We start from the raw sequence: 22,028 nt of genomic DNA on the forward strand, positions 1-22,028 counted from the left end.
AGTTTTAAATTACCTGTTTTTTCATTGTTTTCTGGTTTCCTTTTTGATGTTTTTGTTAAATTGCACATGGATGCCGATTGTTGAATGTACAGTATGTCCGATGTATGCCTATGTGTGTCCATTACAAATTTGTCCAATTAATAATTAGGTTGGCTTTTTCTTTGCTTTGTAAGCCTTCTGCATGATATTTTCAGTGGTTTTCAAAAAGTGTTGGGGACAAAATCATCTGTGGCAAAAAGTGGTTGGGACCTGTGCACCCGCAAATTATGCCTATGAAAAAAATGTTAAAGAGTAATAGGAAATTGTCAAATGTGGTGTCATAAAAATTATTTTGACTGTTGTAGTAATAAGTAACAGAGAGAATGGTAGTTTATAATTTGATAGTTTTTATTGTTGAAATTGCTCCATATAAACACAGATTATTAAAAGCAAATCTCAAAAAATATCAGATTTCCACTTTGAAATTAGTAGATTCATGTTCATACTAAGTCAGTAGATGTTTCAAATAAGTACTTGTTTCCTGATATAGTTTTCTGAACTATGTATAATGCTGGTGATGAATTGCTTGTTACATTTCTCATTTGTAAGTTGTTTTACACAGAAGTGTCTGCTAAATGAATAAATGTAAAATGAAACATGGAAAGGAAAATATTAGAAAACATATAGGCTAGCGAATAAACAAATAAGGAATAATGAAAACATTGTTAAATGTCATGATAAATCTAAGATTCCCCATGAGTAAATAATCAAAAATCCAATGCATTAGCAAAACATACAAATCTAAAAACATCTTAAACACCCAAGCCAATTGATCAGCGCTAGTAAAAGAAGTTAATCTACATTCTGTATCCCAAAACCATACTTATATCCTCATGAATAGAAAATCATTCTTAAACGTAAATTGTACATTCTAAGCATAGGAATTACACTATAATTAAGATGACATGTAGCTGTAAGTAATCGAAGAGGTGTAGTCAACACTGCCTCTGCGTGATCCACTTCTTGAGCCGGTACGAGACCCTGCTCTGGATCCTGTACGAGAGTTTGTTCCCGAGGACACGTTGTAGGGGCTGCTTATGCCTTTGGTAGACATCGAAGTAGCCTGGAGCATCTTCATGCCATTGTTCTCCTCCACCATGCAGTTATCCATGGCCTCTTTGTATGAGATTTTAAGTTTGGTTTTAGGACAGGTCAGGTTCTTAATGTAGTTCCTCGTGTCCTGCAGCTTCTGTGCCCCTTTGCCATCAAGCCATCCTCTTCGGATGGCCTCCTCAATGCTCACCCGGCGGCCAGTTTCTGGCTCTACGATTCCACCAGTCAGGTACTGGAACTCCAAAAACCTCTGCCCTGCCTCGTAAGGCAACCATTTCTCCTTAATGGCCTCTGCGGCAGAAAGTTTCCTCTTGGTCTTCACATCCTCAAAACCAGCATAAGCCTTCTGTGCTGGTTTTAGCTTGACGGACATGTCTTCATCGATAAGGCTTTGCTGTACAGCATCCTTCAGGGAGAGTCTCTGGCCAGTAGCAGGATTGACAATCCCTCCAGTGCAAACCTGGGCTTCCAAGAGCCGCTGAGCAGTGATGTTGTCCACTATTCCACGTCGCTGTGCCTCGGGGATGGTTATCTTCTCAAGGGTTTCTGTATCAAAAATGGCTCCCACGGGGCTCTGGTCATCAAAAATATCAGATGGAGGGGAGAGCGTAATGGATACGCTAGCAAAACGTTTGCGGATGGTTGGAGATGATGGCGCAATCTGTGTTGGGCTGCTGCAAGTAGCAACATCCTCAGGACTGCTGGAGCAGATGGAAAGCTCAGAACCGCTGCTTTTACTTGTGATCAGACCTGCGAACTCGTGGAGTGTCAGAGTCCCGGCACGGTACTTGTCCAGAGTTTGTCTATCAATAACTCCCCTATCTAGGGACTCTTGAATGTCATACTGGGTTCCGGTTTTGCGATCGACAATAAGCAAACGCTTGCTGCCATCAGATGCTTCGATAGTGATCTCCTCCCACTCGCACTCTTGTTCCGAAAGCTCCAGGAAAGTGTCATAGTCGATTAACTCACGATGGTACGCTTCTCGTACGGTCATCTCTTTGCCGGTGTCAGGGTCTACAATCACCACTCTCCTCTTGCGCAGTGTGTTCTTTTGAGACGTCGTTTGCTTTGGCTTCTTCTTGTCCTTCAAAGGCAACAGGATAAGCCCAGTCTCGGGGTCTTTGATGCACCTCTCTTTCAACTGCAGATATGTGAGGTTCTCATGGGTGTTGGGATCAAAGAAACCTTTGGTGTCATCGCCCTCGTATGTCAAAATCTCGTTCATTTCGCGGTCGAAGTAACCTTTCCTGTAAGCCACTTCCACATCAATCCGATGACTCCCTTTAGGATCAATGATGCCACCACTGGCTATCTGAGCTTCCAGCAGTCTAATCCCATGACCCTTCTCTATGATCTCCTTCTCAATTGCTTGAAAGAGTGAGATGATCTTTCCTGTTGCAGGATCCTTGTATCCTGTCACAGCCTTTTCAGCAGACAGAAGCTTGTCTTTAAACTCCTTTCCCACAAGAGCTCTTCTCCATGCTTCGTCCACTGTCATGCAGACATTGCTGACTGGATCGATTATGAAACCGGCGGCAGCCTGGGCTTCCAGGAGCTCCAGGGTGGTTCCTCGCCGAAGTAGACCATCTTTCATGGCCTGGTAAAAGGGCAAGACCCTATCATTGGCCTCATCGTAGATACCAGCAATGCAATCAGAGCCGCCTAGGTACGATCTGAGTCTGTCTTCAATTTCTTTGCCTGTTAGTTGTCCTCGGTTTACTTTATCCAAATCAGTCTGATCAAGCAAGTTGGAGTCTACAAGCTCTGTGAGTGAGACCTCACCACGGAGACCTTTCACTGTCAGTTTCTGACTGCTACTATCAGAGACAGACTGACTGGTTTGTGTACACCGACAACATGCAACCGGACGCTGTTGCAATAACTTCAATTCCCTTTCCAAAGCCTCCTTCTTCATTATGAGCTCTGAGATCTCCTTGTCCGAGCTCTGAAGACGATTCTTGAAGCGTTCTTCCAGACTCCTCAGCTCAGCAGTCAATCTTTGGATCTCACTCTGCAAGGAGGCCTTGTCTCTCTGTACTTTGTCTCGATCTGACTCACTCTGTCTGATCTGCCCTTCCTTTAACTCGTATTGGCTTTTCCAGTACTTGAAATCCTTGGTAATTTTATCAATTTCATCCTGGAGACGTTGCTTCTGTTTGATCTCAGATTCCAAGGAGAGTTTGATGCGCCGGAGCTCTTCTTCGGAGCGCTGCTGCTTGTCTTTGTCTTGTTGCGACAGCTTCAGTTTGACTAGAAGACTATCTCTTTCTTGCACAATTTCTTTGTAGTTGGCATCAGATCGCTGGATCATCATGGATGTCTGTGAACATAAAAGAGAAATTATTTATTGACGAACTGTGTCAGATTATAATTCATTTAGAGGATTTAACAAAGGAAAGAATTATAACACCAACACCATATTGATTCAAACATAGTTAGAATAGAACAACAAAAATTATGTTATCAAAGCAAATATTAAAAAAGCTTTTTGTGGAAAGATTGTAACCATGCAGTGTTATGCAGAAAATGTGCTTTCAAAGGTAAAGCATTATGCAGTAAAGAGTTATCCAGCAAAGCCATTTTGATATAGCTTAAATTGGTGATGCATTTTTGATTCAACTGATGTCGCTCAGAAAAAAATACCTCCGAGAACTGCTTTTGGATTTGGGCAATTTCCACCCTTAAATTTTCTCTCTCTTTAGTCAGTTCATTGATTAGTTCCTGCAGTTCCAGTGCTCTGTTATTGCTGGTTTGTAACTGGAATTGAATGGCAGACAATCGGGAAGCGCTTTCACTCTCGATGGTGCTCAGGCTTCTTTTCATGTCATCTCGCTCTAGTCGCACAGTCCTCAGTTCCTCCTCCAGCCGCAGACGCTCTTTGGTGAGATTCTGGGTGAGGCTCTGCAACTTCTCGATCTCGCTGGTGCTCTCATTTAGCACTCGACTCTTTTCTTCTATGGTCTTGTAGAGGGAATCGTTGCGTTGATTGGCCTCACGGACAAGGGCTTGTTCCCGCAGTAGCTGCTGTTGCAAAGCTTTCAATTCGGCATTGACTCTGTTCAGATTCTCTACTGTGATTTTATACTCCTTCTGGCTTCTCTCCAACGCATCTTTCGAATTGCGAAGCTCCTGCTCATACCTGCGTCCAGAGGCACTTTCCTGATCTTGATGGACCCTTAGAGTGTTGATGGTAGTGGTGTATTCACAGCACATCTGATTGACCCTCTCCAGCTCGGTTTTGATCTTTTTCCTCCTTGTGAGCTCATCCTGATTACTCCTCTTCTCCTTTTCCAGTTCTGCCTGCAACTCGTTCACCTTTGTCTGCAGTTCACTGATGCAACTCTGCAGCCTGATGGCATTCTTTTCCAACGTGCTCTTTTCGTTCTTTTGCGTCTCCATGTCTCGCTTTATAATGAGTAGTTCTTGCTCAGAGACCTTTAGCTTGTTAATGGTCTCGGTGGTTGAAGTGTGCTTAGAGAGCAGTTCAGTCTGAGACTGTCTGAGACTTTGATTCTCAACTTCCAAGGCTTTCCTCCGCCTGGTCTCGTCTTGGAGATTCTGGGTCAGCAAGGTAATCTCACGGGTCTTTTCTTGAGCAGCTCTGTTGGCCTCTGCCAGTTCCACCCTGTATCTCGTTTCAGTCTCTTCCCTTTGACGCGTTATGACCTGAATCTGTGACTCCAGTTCGTTCTTGAACCTGCTCCCCTCGGTTGCCGAAGACCTCTGCTGATGAGCGTCCTCTTCTGCTTTTCTTCGTGCCGCTTCAACTTGGGAGAACGAAATCTGCAGCTTTCTGAGTTCCTCTTCCAGGTCTCTTTTCTCAGAGGTTAACCTATCCAGCTGAAGTCTCAGCGTTGACGATTGCTCCTCCTTCTGTTGTGTTGCCTTGAGCACACTGGTCTTGGTGATATGGATCTCAGATTCATAAGTTTGCTTTAGGCTATTAATGTCCTGGTTCAACTGTGTTCTTACCTTTGAGGTCTCTAATTCTGCTGCATTGCGCCGGGAGGCCTCATCCTCCAGCTGTAATTTCAGCCGTTCAATCTCCCGCTCTTTTTCTTTGATGGCCCTTTCAAATTGACTTTTGGACAAACTGAGCTCCTCCAGTTCTTTCTGTCTCTTGCGGACAGCGAGCTCATACTCCTCCTGCTGGGTGGTGTATCGGTCCTCAGCCAGCCTGCGTTTGCGTTTCTCCTCCTCGATGAGGAAGGTGAGGCGGGACAGCTCATCTTGTAACTTCTTCAGCTGACTCTGGGTACTGTCCAGGCTTTCCTGAGTAGTATTGCATTGCCTAGCCTGGGTTCTCTTGATCTCCTCTATAGATATAAGCTCTTCTTTAGACTGGGTCAGCTCCAGCCGATAGCGAGCCAGACTATCCTCCAGTGACCTGTTCTTTTGTGTTTGATCTTTAAGGTTGTCCTTGAGACGTTTTAGTTCTTCCTCCAAAAGGTCAATTTTAGTGTTCCGCATCTAAAAAAAAAGCCATATTGAATAGTGTAAGATAAGGGTAGCAACTTCCAAGCATAACAAATTCTCACTTTTAAGAAAGCATTTTGAACATTTGTGTTTCCTTTTTGTTTCCTATATGTATTGCACTTGGTATCAGCACTATTAATACTGGTACAACTTTATTTTCATGGTCCCTTTTAGAAATTCTGCTGACTATACAGTAAGTAACTTTGCAACTCTTTGTCATCTAGCAGTCATTAGAGTATTAGTAGGCTGTCTGCTCAATATTTGCTAACACTTTATTTTGATGCTCCCAACACACATTCTACTGACTATAAGTCACTTTGCAAGTACATGTCAACTTATTCTACTAACCTTATCATAACAGTCTACTAATACTCTAATGACTGCTAGAGTGGAGTGACATGGAGTTGCAAAGTTACTTATAGTTAACAGAATTCTAAAGGGGTCCATCAAAATAAAGTGTACCCTTAATATTCAGCTTTAATCCTAAACCTGTTAAAATAACTTGACTATGTAGTAACCAATCTTTAGTGTCCTAAACAAGGTGACAAAATTGTTGCAGGTGACAAAAATTGTCTTCAAACAAATTTACTTGTAAATGTAAAGAAAACATTTTACATTATATATTTCAGGGATTCCCAAACAAACTTTGTCTGTTAAACTTACAATCAGTGTTATTTTAGTATCATTAGAGATATTAATAAAGTTTTATTTATATTTTTAATGAGTTTTTATTTTTACAGGTTTCATTTTTAGTTTAAGTTTTAGTAATTTTGCTATTGGTTTTGTCATTTTTAGTATTTTTTTTTTTAAATATATTCCAATAAAGTTTCTTTTTCTGTATTAGTTTTTAGTTTTAGTTATTTTAGTACGTCAAGTTAAAGTAAATTAAAATGAGAAATGTTGCCAACTACCTGGAATATATATATATATATATATATGAAGAGTTAATTTGCAAAGACCGATAACTCCATTTTAGTTTCAGTTTTAGTTAACTATAATAACCCTGCTCCTAATACCTATGTACAGTTTTTTTTTTATTACAATTTTAATGTTAAATATGTATTGGATTTCACAACATCTTTGCATGTTTATGTTTCCATTTCCTTATTCTTACATTTCTACAAAAGCTAAAATAATATAGATCATAAATGTGCATGCTGTTTGGCACTGGCATCTCATGAACCCAATGGGGTTTCCAATTTGGCAAACTCTGATTTGGAAGTTTTTTGGAAAGATATATTCACAACACATCAGACACAAAATTTACCTTTAACTCCTCCATGTTTTTCATCATTTCCCCAAGGAATTTGTAGTAGTCGCTTGAACGCGTCAAGAGCTCTATGTAGCGTGACTGCAGCTCTGCCGCCTTTAGTGAGACAGTTATAAGTCAGTGAAGGCAGAAAATTCACTCATAAACTCAAAATAAAGTAAATCACTCAAACTGTGATGTTAATTCATCATGTTTTGTACTATGTGTGAAACATTGGACCTAATATTTAAATCTTGGATGTAATATGATTACCTCCTGCCTCAGTTCAGTGGATGGAGACTGCAGCATAGTCCTCTTGATGGGAATGTTGAGCAGCGTCTCCAGTCCTGCACTGTAGGATGCCAGCTGGAGCTCATAGTCCTGCGAAAACAGTTATATGAGAGCTGAGACTTTTGCATAATTTGCATATACTTCTTGTAATTAAAAACAAGAAGTCTCACCTTTATGGAGGCAGCGCACGTGTCTGCATCTTTGACCACATCATCCACTTTTTCTTTCTTTCCTTTGATCTCAGAATACAGCGCCTGCTCATTGACAACATAATTTTCTCAATTAAATATTTTATGCAATCTTTACCCAAATCCAAAATTCACTTTCTTAACCAGAATATATCAGTAAAATCTTAATTAGTCAAATTAAAATTGCACTACGGACATACATTACTGTGTTCCATTACTGAGCGGAGAGCAACAAGATCTGAAGCACAGAACCACATGATACTTGTTCAAAAGGCCTTTTTTATGTGCACTTCACATAAAAAAAAAAAAAAAAAAATTTTTATGTGCACTTCATTGGAAATTCTTACTGTCAGAGGGTCTTGATGCTCCATGACACAACTGACTTAAAATAACTTATCCACATTTTCATATTTCTATATTTGGTGATAGAAAGGCCATATTTTAATAGTGTAGTTTTAAATAGCATATAAGTATATTCCATCCAAACGTACTTTTCTTTCATACTATTTACAGGTATTTAACAAGCAAGTTAAGAAACAGAGGTAGAGCCTCCTTAAATTCAGATGAGAAAAAAAAAGCATTTTACAAAACATAAGATCAAATAGTGGGAGAGCTTGAGCTTAACCGAGACTTTAAGTGTTTAAGTGGCTGCTTTGACGACCTTCATTTAATGCGATAAAGGTGTTCAGTTTTATTTCGATTTTGGAAAATAAACGTGATTGCTCTCCTCGCAAATCAGCTGTTTCTCGTTTTTCACTGGCATTTCTCTAATGCATCTTTGAGCCTATGTTGAGTTTGAGTAAAATACTTGAGTACTGTTAAATCAGATACTTTAAGACGTTTTACCGAAGTGGTTTTAGAGTTGGTGACTATAATAGAGTCAGTTTCGCTGCACAGTATCTCTACATTTACTTAAGTTTGGTTTTCAGGTACTAAAAACCAAACTTTACACCTCTGGCGTGTTAAAAGTGCCTCCGTTGCATACTCTCAGAAAAAAAAGGTACAAAAGCTGTCATTGGGGCAATACCTTTTACCTTTTATTTACCCCTGTGCATATTAGTACCTTAAAAGTACATATTAGTACCTTTTGGAAAGGTGATCTTGTCAATGTGATAATTTCATCTAGAAAATCACCTCACTAGACTTTGTAGACTTGACCAAATGTGGGTATTTTATTTTAAGTGTATTGCACTGACTTTTTGTTGGTTGAGGTGGTCCATCAAACTGTCCAGACTGTTGAATTTAGTAATCTGGAGGGCATCTTGGCGCTGACGTGTTTCCTGAATCCATTTGTTCATCATGGAGTTGGTTTGCTTGTAGTGATTCAGCTGTTTCTCCTGTTTCTCCAGGTCCCATACCCTGACAAACAAGCACGCAAAATTGAATGAAACTATGGTGGTCCTACTTTCTACATTTCTACACCATTTACCATTGTGCATCCCAAAAGTGCATGTGGAAATTCTTGCCAGAACAGCATAATTATCAATACCTGCTATCAATCTGAGCCACAATTCGGCGCCAGCGGTCAGTCATCTGTCCAGCGAGCTCTGAGTATCTGGACAGGTCAACATCACACTGGTGGAAAGATTTGTCTATTTGACTGTTCCAGTGCACGGCCTTGGACAGCTCAGTCTCCATAGCCTTCAAAACACCTTTCTTCTGCTCCAGCTCTGCTTTCATCGTCTGCACGGCACAAGACATAATCAAACAGAAATATATAAGTGACATGCTCAATCGTTTTGAGTCGGAAGTCAAGATGAGCCATTTTTGGAGACATGCGATTATAAGAAAAAACATATATTTTTTGTGACGCTGGTGTGAAATGAGGCTTTCCGTCACCCCTAAAGAAATCATATTTACACTGTCTGAACAATTTAGACTCTTTTCAGGTCTACAGGTCTACTTTTCTATGACTACAGCACTGACTTTTCCTTTAAAGCTGCAACATAATAACGTGTGAAAAAAGAGGGGTTTTGAATACTTTCTGAATATACTGTATTGTAAATGTGTTATATTTTTATTTAACCTTTTATTGATATTTTAAGAATTTCATTTATTTTAATTCTAATACTTATTTTAATTATTGAATTTGTATGCTTGAATAAATCTCCTAATTCAGTCAAAAATGACTTATTTTTTTAGGCATTCTTTTCCAAAAACATTTTTTTTATGACAACCACCATTAAATTATTATATCTTACAATATACAATAATCCTAATCCTATCATTTTTTCATTCAGTGCATAAAACTCAAAATGTGCTTTAGGGTCAAAATGACTCAAAATGATAAATGATGAATCATTTTTAATATTTAAATTTTCCATTTTCATTTTAGTTTTTTTTTTTAGTTGTTGTGTGTTTTTGTCATTTTTAGTAGTTTTTGTTTTATAAATAAATAAATACAAAAATAAATGTCTATATAGTTTTTTTTATTAATTATTATCTCAGTTTTAGTTGTAGTTATTTTATTACATCAAGTTAAACTAAATTCAAATAAGAAATGTTGCTTTGGCAACTAGCTGAAATAACGTTTTTTTATAGTGTATTTTATTTCAGGTAACATTTATTTTATTTCAAGAAATTATCATTTTTTTATTAAAAAAATAGTTTAAGTTTTCGTTTTAATTAACTGTAATAACCCAGACACACACACATTATGTACCTGGTTAAAAAAGACAAGGGGTCATATTAATTATTACAGTAATAAAAATATTAAGTTCACCTTAAGAGTCATTAGGTACTTTTCCACTTCGTTCAGATCAAGAGAAGAAGTCTCTTTTTCTGTCAGACGAGCCTCGTGGACTTTAATGATGTCCTCAGCCTGCAGGAGGTTCTGGAGCAGAGCCTGAACAGCAGTGAGCCTGGAAACACAGACAAATCCTTATGAGAAAAAAAAACTGTGAGAAGATTACTGCTAATTAATTCTCACACTAATACCTTCTCCTGTCACACCTAACCTTGATGGACAGAAACAACTATAAGTAAGCCATTCATAGGTTAATTAAATGAGAAAGCTTATATATGTTCTTGGATCTTAGATGTCAAGGATACGCTGCTTATTTACACTGCAAGAGCAGGAAAAAAACGAAAACAAAAAAACGTATGGATTTATGGATTTCCAATACTGACGCCATAGTCACCATAGATATAATACTGTTTACAGCTGCTAATGAAGCCTCTGGAGATGAAACCCAATTATAATAAGGGACATGCTCTAATCAGCTGACCAATCACAACAGACTGGGATCAGCCAACCAATCAGAGCAGACCTTTTCAGAAACTCTGGGTTTAAAGAGACAGAGCATGAAAAGATGAGCTGCAGCAATGTCCAATATGAGAAGAATAATGCTTTTTGATTTTTAAGTCATGTAAATATATTCTAGCAGACTCCATTAAAAATTCTAAACTTGCCAATTAGCATATTATGGGCACTTTAACCAAAATCGGACCCCCGAAGAGGACCAAAAAGCGAATCAGGAGAAAAAAAAAAGACCCAGTTCTTTAGGTTCACACTGTCCCTGTGCCTGAAAGAGAACTCGAATCCTTATTTTGTCCACTTTTGTCTCAGATTGTTTCATACTGGTGCTTTTTGGACCTAATCCATTTCGATGTGCATTTTGGGTACAGCAAGATGGGAGTGTAATGGCATATTTAGTATAATGCCAATAGATTAGCCAGGTAACACTTTATTCCACTAGTCCACTTCAGACGTTCTTCTAACTATAAGCAAATACATGTCAACTAGCAGTCATTAGAGTATTAGTAGACTGTCTGCTTAATATCTGCTAACACTTTATAGTTATGTCCAACACACATTCTACTGACTGTAAGCACATGCCGACTTATTCTACTAACCTTGACCATATCCTGGCAGTCAACTAATAATCTATAGTTGACATGTAGCTGCAAAGTTACTTATAGTTAGTAGAATGACTATAAGTAACTATAAGCATACAAGTAAAGTGTAACCACGCTAAACTCTATGTGATTCAAATGTCTCCTGTAGACAGCAAGACATTTCAGCAGGCTTAGGAAGAGAGCAAAATCAAAATATTAATAGAATGAATAGATGCCATATCGGTTGTTTTAAATGTTCTTGCCTCTGGATATAAGCGGTTGAGAAGCCCTGCAGGCTGCCCAGTTTCTGGTTGATGTGGTCCAGTTCAGAGCGCAGGTAGCGGGTCTGCTCTGCATTAGTGCTTCCTTCCAGCTCTCGCAAGATCTTCTCCCTCAGACGCAGATACTCGTCCCGGATGGAGTCCAGATCACGATGAACACCCTGACCATACACAGATCGTTTTTACTGATTAAACTCAAAACTAGCTCATATGAATCAAGAGAAGATGTGGCGAAAACAAAAAAACTATATTTTATCACAGTCCCCAATCTAACACTAGCACTATTAATAGACTTCTATAAAACATTGCACTTTAATATAATATACAATCAATCAAAAGTTGCCGTAATAATCCACCCTCAAAAAGTCTTGAAAAGACATTTTTTCATTTTTAGTTGCAATAGGAAGTGGCAGTGGCCAAAAAGGATTTACAAATGATTTTCCAATTGGTCCCTTCCTGTAAACTCCGAGATCAGTAGGAAATTCAGCTGTGTGTGGTGAGAGAAATCAACATTTTGGATTTAAGATGCCAATAAAAATCACAGACTAGCCCCTATAATTGTTGAAATTTAATTTTATCCCCATAAGAAATAATTACAGTCCGAAAGGTGCTTTATGCATTTTTGAAACTTGAAAATTTAGGTAGCATGGACTTTCAATGCATAGACAAAAATGATTAGAGATTAGGCTTGCCGCGATAGACGGTGCTGACGGTGATAGAAATAGTGCTAGTGTTAAGCCGCAACACCGGTTACGTCACTTGCCCACCGCGGCACCGACCCCCACCGTCGTTTTGATTTTTTATAGTAATAAAAATAATTTAGTTCAGTAAAAGAACAGACACTACAATTAAAAACTGAACGCGGCTGCTCAATGCAGTTGAACGACAGTTGCATCACAGATCAGATTTAATTTCTCCAGTGAGGAGAGTGAGTCGAGCTGACTGACGAGAAGAGTGCGGTGAGACAGACAAGACGATCGCGGATGATTTAGTTTCGAAACGAAATGCAAAAGCGCCTGTTTGGCAATATTTTGGATTTTGAAAAGCCTGTTGACTTTTGCCGTTTATCTAAGGTGATTTTGGAAGTTTTTTTAAACATTCGTTTCTTATTTAGTTGGATTTTATTTGACATCAAGGTGTATGCCGTTCCTCCAAGCTTTCTTACTCGTTTTGCTAATAAACGTTCTACGTTTCTTATTTATTTGGTTATATATTATACATGTTTACTTGTTTCCAGTTTTGTACATTTAAACTTTATGTAAGTTATTTGTTATTTTATATTAGGCATCGCCTGCCCTATAGCATTGTGTATTTTTATTTGTTTTGTTAATAAAAGTTCTATGTTTTATATATAGGCTAAAGTGAGTTTGACGTTGTATTTTGTTGTTGCATTCAAGCAATTGACGCCTAACTGCCGCTAATTCTAAAGTGAAAGTAAAATGCACACGGCGCTTTTAAGCTATTTAAAAGCGAGGAAAAGAGGGAAAATTCAAACGAACTGAAAACGAACAATTGCTTTACTCCGAATTGCCACTATTTGAAAGTGAAAGTAAAATGCGCACGCCACTTTTACAAGCTTTAAAAGTGAAGGAAAGCGAGGAAAAGAGGGAACGCCCCCGCGGTGATACCGGTATTACCAGTGTTGTCACACGTCGATTAACTGGTGGGAAAATTTCCTCACCGTCATTAAAAATATCTTAATTTGTGTTCTAAAGTCAAACTTAGGTCTTTTGGGAACAATATGAGGCTGAGTAAATGATGACAGAATTTAGATTTTTGGTTGAACTGTCCCTTTAATTGACTCTAATTAGCTTTTAAAGAAGATTTAACAGAATTTTCTCCAGTTTGCGTTGTCAATGATCACTAAGTGTCTTCAGTAAGATTTTGGAAAGTACAACTGTTTGTGTGTTATTCATGAAAGGGATAGTTCACCTAAAAATCTAAATTCTGTCATCATTTATTCACCCTCAAGTTGTTCCAAACCTAAATGAGTTTCTCTCTTCTGTTGAACACAAAAGAAGATATTTTGAAAAACATTGGTAACCAAACAGCTGATGGTAGCCATTGACTTCCATTGTTTTTTTTTTCTATGCCACTGAAGTCAATGGCTACCGTCAGCTGTTCAGTAACCAGCATTATTTAAAATATCTTCTTTTGTGTTTAACAAAAGAAAGAAACTAATACAGATTCGAAACATCTTGAGGGTGAGCAAATGATGACAGAATTTTCATTTTAAGTCAGACTGTGTCTATAATTGTAAGCAATGCAGAAATCTGATCTTCAGTATCAGCCGATATATAGGCCCATCAGTAATTGTTTTAACAGACCATGCCATTAGCAGTGATGTTTTGTGTTTGATTGTACCTGCAGCAACACCAGTCTTTGGGAGCACTCCTGTATGCCGTTCTCCTTCAGAGGCACGTGGAGGTTCTGGATCAAGCCCGTCTCCGCCGCCTCCACCCTGCGTCTGAGAGCACTCAGATCTGACATGAGACTCACGTTCAGGCCTGAGCTCACCAGCTTCCCGTTAGCCACCACCGCCTTCCCATCTGTCTCCACCTTCACCACTTCTGTTCTTACTCCATTCTCCCCTACACGACAAAACAATAACACAACAGTTAGGCTGTAAAGCAACAGTAAATGAATGAAAGTGTCCTAAAGCAGGGATGGGCAGCTTTGGTCCTGGAGGGTTTAACCTTAGTCTCCAAACCTAGTAAGTCTCCTTCCTGTAATTTTCAAGTATATGTTTAGGAATGAAGCTGAACTCTGAACAGTGGTCCAGGACTAGAGTTGCTCATATTTGTCCTGATTTAAATTGTAAGGTAAAGATATGTGTGAAGGCAGGGTGAAGGACCCGAGGGAGACACTTTATATTTGAAATATGTCCAGCCTCTTTTTTTAATTCTTGTTTAAAAGTACATTAATAGTTTAAGTACCTAATATTATTGTCGTTTTGGGTCTCAATTTGCCTGCACTACTGTTATTTTAGTATCACTGAGATACTATTATAGTTATTATTAATATCTTGAATCTATATTTTATTTTTTATAATTATAATTTTAATCATAATTTTTATATTTTATGTTTATTTGTATTTAATTTTTTATATTTTTTCCCATTTCATTTCATTTTAATTTTAGTTAGTTTTTTTAATTTTGTTGTGCGTTTTTTTTTTTTAGTTATTTTCAGCTAAAACAGACAGGGAACGAGATGCAAAAAATGATGGAGACATAATGCTAAGTAAAAAACATAAATGGCATGGAGTGAAAGACGCATCCGATCAATTCATACCATTGAGAGTGTGAGGGAGTTGATGTATTGGATGTCCTTCATGCAGTACTGCCAGGAGATCAGACTCTTGATGTTGATGTACAGCTGACTCCAGATGGACATGATGGCTTCGTAGTACTGCTCGTTCCTGTCAAGCAAGCAGTTCATCAGTGCATGTCTTGTTGCACTCTGATCTGTGTGCATGCGTGTTTTTGTCGTACTTGTGTGCCAGACTGATGCTCAGAGGGTTTGGAGGTGGGATGAGCAGACACACCGATGGGATGAGCATTTCCAGTCCTCCAGGTCCAGTCACGTGCCACTTACTGCGCTGAGAGTTGTCTTTCAGGATTCCTTCATTCCCTTTCAGAATGCCCTTCTGTAACAACCAAACTGCGTTTCAGTGTTTCATACCGTTTTGCAGAAATACATGCACTGTATGTTTACATCCTGCTTCTGGAGAATGTAGTTCTAGCTTTAAATTACACCTGAAACAATTAACCTTTGTGCTTAAGGGAGTTTGGTAAATTACAAGAGAGAGAAATGCATTTACATTTCTTCATTTACAAATGAGCAATATAACAAAGAGATTCATCCCAACATGAGAAGTGGTAAAATCACAAACTTTCAAACATCGTCTAGAAGCACATTTACTCCCTAAAAACTGAGGTAGCAACAACCACATTGATTACTTGTGTGCCAGACCGATGCTCAGAGGGTTTGGTGGTGGGATGAACAGACATACTGATGGGATGAGCATTTCCAGTCCTCCAGGTCCAGTCACGTGCCACTTACTGCGCTGAGAGTTGTCTTTCAGGATACCTTCGTTCCCTTTCAGAATGCCCTTCTGTATAAGTCAAACGACATTTCAGTGTTTCATATGTGACCCTTGACCACAAAACCAGTCATAAGGGTCTTTGTCTTTGATGATTGCATCTGAAAGCTGAATAAATAAGCTTTCCATTGACGTATGGTTTGTTAGGATAGGACAATATTTGGCTGAGATACAACTATTTGAAAATCTGGAATCTGAGGGTGCAAAAAAATCGAAATATTGAGAAAATCATCTTTAAAGTTGTCCAAATGAAGTTCTTAGCAATGCATATTACTAATCAAAAATTAAGTTTTGATATATTTACGGTAGGAAATTTACAAAATATCTTAATGGAACATGATCTTTAATTAATATCCTAATGATTTTTGGCATTAAAGAAAAATCGATAATTTTGAGCCATACACTGTATTGTTGGCTATTGCTACAAATATACCCCAGTGACTTAAGACTGCTTTTGTGCTCCAGGCTCACATATCATTTCACATAAATACATACAATGTATGTTTACGTCCTGCTTCTGGAGAATTTAGTTTTAGCTTTAAATGACACTTGAAACTACTAACCAAGGTTTTTGTGTTTACTTGAAAATTACACTGCCAACTTTGGTAAATTAAAAGAGAGAGACAATGGCATTTCTTCATTTAATGACACGTTTATTCAAAGTGGCTTACAGCATAAATGAGGAAGTGAGTCATCCTAACATGAGAAGTGGTAAAAATACAGACCTTTAAACATTGTCTATAACCAAATTATCTCCCTAAAAAATGAGGCAGCGACAACCGCATTAATATTCAATCAATGGCTATGTTAAAGGGATAGTTCACCCAAAAATGAAAATTCTGTCATAATTTAATAATTCATCATCCTCATGTCTTTACAAACCCATTAGACTTTGGATCATTCTCGAAACACAAATTAAGATAATTTTATTGAAATTTGAGAGGTTTCTGTCCCTCTAATGAAACTTAGAAAATCCAAAAAGGTCATAAAGGCGCCATGAATTGAGGGGTTTAAAGAGATAGGATCACTTTATATGATGAAGAGATTTAATTTAGGCTTTTAAGCACACAAGCTCATGAAATATGGAAAACACAGAAGCTTACTTACCACATGTGATGCGCTCTATGTGCATCGGTCATTGTTTAGATGAATATATAAAGCGATCATGTCTATTCACAAGACTTGGTTTAAATCGCTCGTTTCATTTAACACCAGCTTTATGACCATTTTGAATCTTCTACATTTTTGGTGACCTGGACTTTCAATGGAGGGACAGAAACTCTCAGGTTTCAATAAAAATAACTTCATTTGTGGTTTGAAGACAAAACAAAGTCTTAAGGGTTTGGAACAACACGAGAGTGGTTAAATGCTGACAGGGTTTTAATTTTTGGGTGAACTGTCCCTTTAACAAAGTCAGCGTTTGGGACTGGCAATCATGTTTAATAACAGATGTTACTCTTCAACTGTCCTCCTACTTCTTAAGTCATTCCACTGGTTAAAACAACATTTTATTGGTACTCTGTTCGGTGCCTGATGAGAAATCACTTGCTGACCATGCCAAAAGAGAAAATGGTTTTACAGCTTGCCAATTCTTAGTAATGGAAATGTTAATCATCATCTTTTAAATTACATGTCACATTATATTACTATAATTAAAAAATGTTGATTTGCAACAAAGTGGAAGTTAATATGTGACCCTGGACCACAAAACCAGTCATAAGGGTCAATTTTTTGAAATTGAGATTTATACATCATCTGAAAGCTGAATACATAAGCTTTCTATTGATGTATGGTTTGCTAGGATAGAACAATATTTGGCAATCTTTGAAAATCTGGAATCTGAGGGTGCAAAAAAATCAAAATATTGAGAAAATCGCTTTTAAAGTGTTTAAAGTTCATTAAAGTTCTTAGCAATGCATATTACTAATCAAAAATTAAGTTTTGATATATTTACGGTAGGAAATTTACAAAATATCTTCATGGAACATGATCTTTACTTAATATCCTAATGATTTTTGGCATAAAAGAAAATGTATAATTTTGACCCATACAATGTATTGTTGGCTATTGCTACAAATATCCTCCAGCGACTTAAGACTGCTTTTGTGCTCTAGTGTAAATGTTATAATGCCATCATAAATTGCATAAATCAACATTGCAATGGCACATGAATATAGAAATCTACCGATGAGCGGTCACATGTTTGTAATTTATTACTGTACAGCTTTTTTTACTTTATAGTCATTGTGTAACTTAAAAGTGAAGCTAGTTGTGCACCAATTGAAGACTTTTCATTCATCTGTTATGAAAATAGACCGTTCTCAGTTTCCTGTTCAAACCGCAACTAACATGCTTGGGAAATAAATCACTGTAAGTCCTTCTAAATAACACATGACTATATAAATATATATAGATTTTCAGATATTACAAAGAAAATAAAGAGACATCAGTTTGTATGTGAGAGTGACTGACCTGGTCCTGTTTGAAGTCACACAGGGCTTTGACGATGACCGGGCCACTGCTCTTCTCCTCTGGGTTACGAGGCCTCAGACACACGATGCTCTTAGACTTGCTGACCAGCGTCTGCACCTGCCTCTTACTCTCCATGATCCTCTCTTTCTCTTTCTACACACACACACACAAGCACAATTATTTACACGCTGATGAAGAACGGGAACATTTTCTGTGCACACATAGTGCAGTCACCTCATACTGACATAGGTAATGACGTTATAGTACGTCATGTGTTATATATTTGTTGATTTAACTCTACAGGTGTTTGATTTTGTCTCACCTCCAGGTTTCGGAGCATTTCTGTCAGATTCTCCAGAGGTGTGTTCTTGTCACAGGTGAACTTCTTACGGATGCTCTCGTGGTCTTTCTGCAGTCTGGTGTACGTCTCATTGGTCTCCTTGAAGAACTACAAAAGAATAATAACAAAAATAAGCCTTATTTTATCCTTTACTACCCTTCAGGTCCACACCTGTATGCGTTTTTTCCATAGAACACAAAAAGAGAAATTCTGAAGAAAGGATTGGTTGCTCTTTTCCATGCAATTACAATAATGTGGACTGGGGCTTTCGAGTTTCAGACACAAAAATCACCATATACTGTAAGTATCATAAAAGTAACCCATACGCCTTGTGCACTATATATTCCAAGCCCTCAGAAGCCAAAAGATTTTGTGTGAATAATAAGTCGAAATTTAAGGCAGCATTATTCACTATACTATTTTAAAAACTAAATAAATAATTTCTTGTCTTTTTAAAAGACAACCAATCTTATCTTCATTGATGCTTTCTGAGAATTGTTAACAACAAAACTGGCCATTATAAAAATCCCATAAATACATTTGAACACTTGAGCACGTACCAGGTTTTTTTTTTTTTTTAGCATAAAAATGTTCATTACTTGAATTAAAATAAAATAGTTGCTTGCAACATTCCTCATTTTAATTTAATTTAACTTGATGTACTAAAAAAACTAAAATTGAAACAAAATTAATATTATAATTAATATACGTTATTTGAAATAAAACTAATATTTGTACAGTTAAAAAATGACAAAAACACAACAAAATTACTAAAAATTTAAATAAAATCAACTGAAACTGAAAAAAAAAAATATATATATATTAGTGCTGTCAAACGATTAATCGCGATTAATTGCATACAAAATAAACGTTTTTGTTTGCATAATATACGCGTTCTGTGTATATTTATTATGTATATATAAATACACACACATACAGTATATCTTTTGAAAATATTTACATGTCTATATTTATATTCATATCATTTATATTATATATAAATATATTTAATATATAAACATAACCTATTTTTCTGAAATATATACATGCATGTGTGTGTATTTATATATACATAATAAATATACACAGCACACATACATATATCATGTAAACAAAAACTTTTATTTTGGATGCGATTAATCGTTTGACAGCACTAATATATATATATATATATATACATCAAACGACAAAGCCTTACTTGGCTGTAAGCAGCGTTCTCCTTCAGATGAACATGGATGCACTTGGTGATCTGCAGTAACCAGCTCCACTGGGTTTGCAGTGTGTCCATATAAGCCTGAAAGAACCAGAGAAAAGTGCTTATTTCCAAGTGATGTGCAGAATTCCTTGTTAAATATTATAAACCATTGTATAACTGAAAAAAAATCTATATCATACAAAATATCATGTTTGTACATTTTAGTGTGTGCCAGACAAAAATTATAATTTCAAAGTCATATTAGCATGAATGAGACAAGTTTTCACAGCCACTGTTTTGTCACAGATGTTGTCATTGCTCTAAGTTGAGCGTGAAGATGTTTCCTCACCTCTATCTTGTCAGATGCTGGGTGCTGGTTCCTCAGGAGGATGTCCACCTTTGCCTTCAGTTTATTCAGCTCTTTCTCTTTCTCTTCCAGATCACTCATCAGTTTCTGGAAGGAAGGATGTATTTTATAAGATAAAATCATCAGGCATTTATATGACGGGAAATAACTGTCTGGCATAGTTAAGAAAGACTATTTTTTTGAATTGTCTTAATTTCACTGAATGTGATTTTTTTTACGTTTTCCCATGTGTACATGTTGTATTTCATCAGTGCATGTATCTCAGAATTAAGCAAAATTCTGAATTTAACGAGTCGACAACCACCTGATCACTTGAGACATAAAACAACAGCTGAAGAAGTAATCCTTGTTCTCTTTCCTGTATTTTTTGCATTTTTTGTGTCCGCTAAATTAATAAATGTATACAAACAAAGAAATGTAAACTGGGTAACTCTTTACAATAAGGTTAACATTAAAGTTTGCAGTAGTTTTTAATTAACACTTTGAAAGATTCTCAGTTCATTAGGGTCAAATGACATTGTATCTCTGAAACATGCATTTACTGTAAAAGCTGAAATTGTGAAAATCACTATACCAATTCAATATGCATTTGTGATCATTTGCATTACTGTATAATATTTTCTAATGCTTGTGTGTCTCCTCACCGAGTAGCTCTCTTGTTTTCGTGGGATGTAGTTGTCGATGTTTTTATCGCCCCAGTCAAACACCAGCTCCTCTTCCTCTCTGTCGTTGACCCATATGATGGCTCTGGAGATCTCCTCGATGATGTTCTGCAGGTCTCGCAACTGAGCCGCACGCGTGTGGGACATTTTCTACATGTAAGAAAGAAGAAAAGATCCGATTGAGAGAAGCGCAAACACTGGAGAGTACTGATCTGTTAAACACTTACAGTCTAAAATAGTTGCTACATAATATTCCCATTTGTATTACTATACAGTTTTGATAACTCTACTATTATTCTAAAATGGGGTAAAAATGAGTAGGTGAATGAAAACCGAACACATTTATATATAATCTATTTGACGGTGTATAAGCAATTGAATTGAATCACCTGCAATGGACTCTGATCAAAGTGCAGAAACATCTCAAAGATGATAAAGAGAAATGAGAGATGTTTCATTAGCTGACCTGTAAACTGTCCCATTCTTGGTCCAGAGCGTGGAGTCCGGCCTTTTCTCTGCTCTGCAGCTGAAGCAGAAAGATTCTGTCAGTACATGTTTATCATTCTTACAATTAAATATATTATAAAACAACACTTGAAGCAGTTATGTGAATTTATTTGAATGTTATGCCATTTTAGTTACATTTCAATTCAATATCCTGTTACTGCCACTTCGAATCAACATTCAAATTCCTGTGTTTGCATTAGCATGAGCGTGTGTGTAGTGCACACAACGTACCAGTTCATCCCGCGCTCTGTCTACTTCCGGGCTTCTCTGGATTGAACTGTGGAACTTGTTGTGATTGAGGATTTGTTGGCTGATGTTCTCCGCATCATCACCGAAGGGTGCGGTCTCAATGAGTCTCTGCAACACACAAACACACAAACAAACCCTTTCAGACATGTGCCTACAAACACAAGCAACTGATTTACAGTCTTCTGGAGTGTCGCCTCATTTTAAATGCGGTTACATTTCTTCATATGGTCAAACATGGTCAAAACAGCAAATTAAAGGTGGGGTAAGCGATTTCTGGTAGCCAATGTTGACATTTGAAATCACCAAAACAAACACGCCCCTACCCCATCTCCTTCAGATCTCTCCAGTGCTGGAAAGCTGATCCGATATTTACACGGGTCCTACTTCTTGCCTTAAGCCTTCTTTTGTTCCGCAGACGTTTTCCTCTTTTGTTTTTTTATCCGCCATCTCTATCTTTCTGTCGCTCGGCTCGGCTAATGTCCGTCCCGTGCACTGAACGCGCTCTCCTCCACATCCTGAGTAGACACGCCCCTTACTGCTGATTGGCTACAAGTTTGTTTTGCTATTCGGCCCGAATCGGTTTTCTAAAGTGTTTTTGAAAAATCGCTTGCCCCACCTTTAAAGTATAAAGCTGGGTTAGTTAAATTAAAGGCACAATATGTAATTTTCGCCGCTAGAGGGCGCGTATTCAAAATAAACAAAGAGACAAAGGCATAG

The 22,028-nt window shown here is 37.5% G+C and overlaps 1 protein-coding gene across 1 annotated transcript in view; it reads right to left on the reverse strand.

Annotated features, from left to right (window-relative positions):
* Positions 1 to 369: 369 nt before the first annotated feature.
* LOC107660412 (desmoplakin-like) overlaps positions 370 to 22,028 on the reverse strand; it is a 38,400-nt gene continuing 16,741 nt past the window's right edge. The window contains 19 exon segments of the mRNA XM_016449709.1: positions 370 to 3,415; positions 3,739 to 5,565; positions 6,839 to 6,937; positions 7,094 to 7,201; positions 7,282 to 7,365; positions 8,496 to 8,658; positions 8,789 to 8,982; positions 10,022 to 10,160; positions 11,400 to 11,578; positions 13,782 to 14,072; positions 14,625 to 14,835; positions 14,909 to 15,063; positions 17,992 to 18,144; positions 18,314 to 18,439; positions 19,530 to 19,625; positions 19,876 to 19,980; positions 20,538 to 20,705; positions 21,022 to 21,081; positions 21,294 to 21,419. Of these exon segments, the coding sequence (XP_016305195.1) occupies positions 935 to 3,415; positions 3,739 to 5,565; positions 6,839 to 6,937; positions 7,094 to 7,201; positions 7,282 to 7,365; positions 8,496 to 8,658; positions 8,789 to 8,982; positions 10,022 to 10,160; positions 11,400 to 11,578; positions 13,782 to 14,072; positions 14,625 to 14,835; positions 14,909 to 15,063; positions 17,992 to 18,144; positions 18,314 to 18,439; positions 19,530 to 19,625; positions 19,876 to 19,980; positions 20,538 to 20,705; positions 21,022 to 21,081; positions 21,294 to 21,419 (6,765 nt within the window). The 3' untranslated portion in view covers positions 370 to 934.

The sequence above is a fragment of the Sinocyclocheilus anshuiensis genome, unplaced genomic scaffold (assembly GCF_001515605.1).
Source record: "Sinocyclocheilus anshuiensis isolate Anshui unplaced genomic scaffold, SAMN03320099.WGS_v1.1 scaffold1635, whole genome shotgun sequence".
NCBI classification, from domain to species: Eukaryota; Metazoa; Chordata; class Actinopteri; order Cypriniformes; family Cyprinidae; genus Sinocyclocheilus; species Sinocyclocheilus anshuiensis.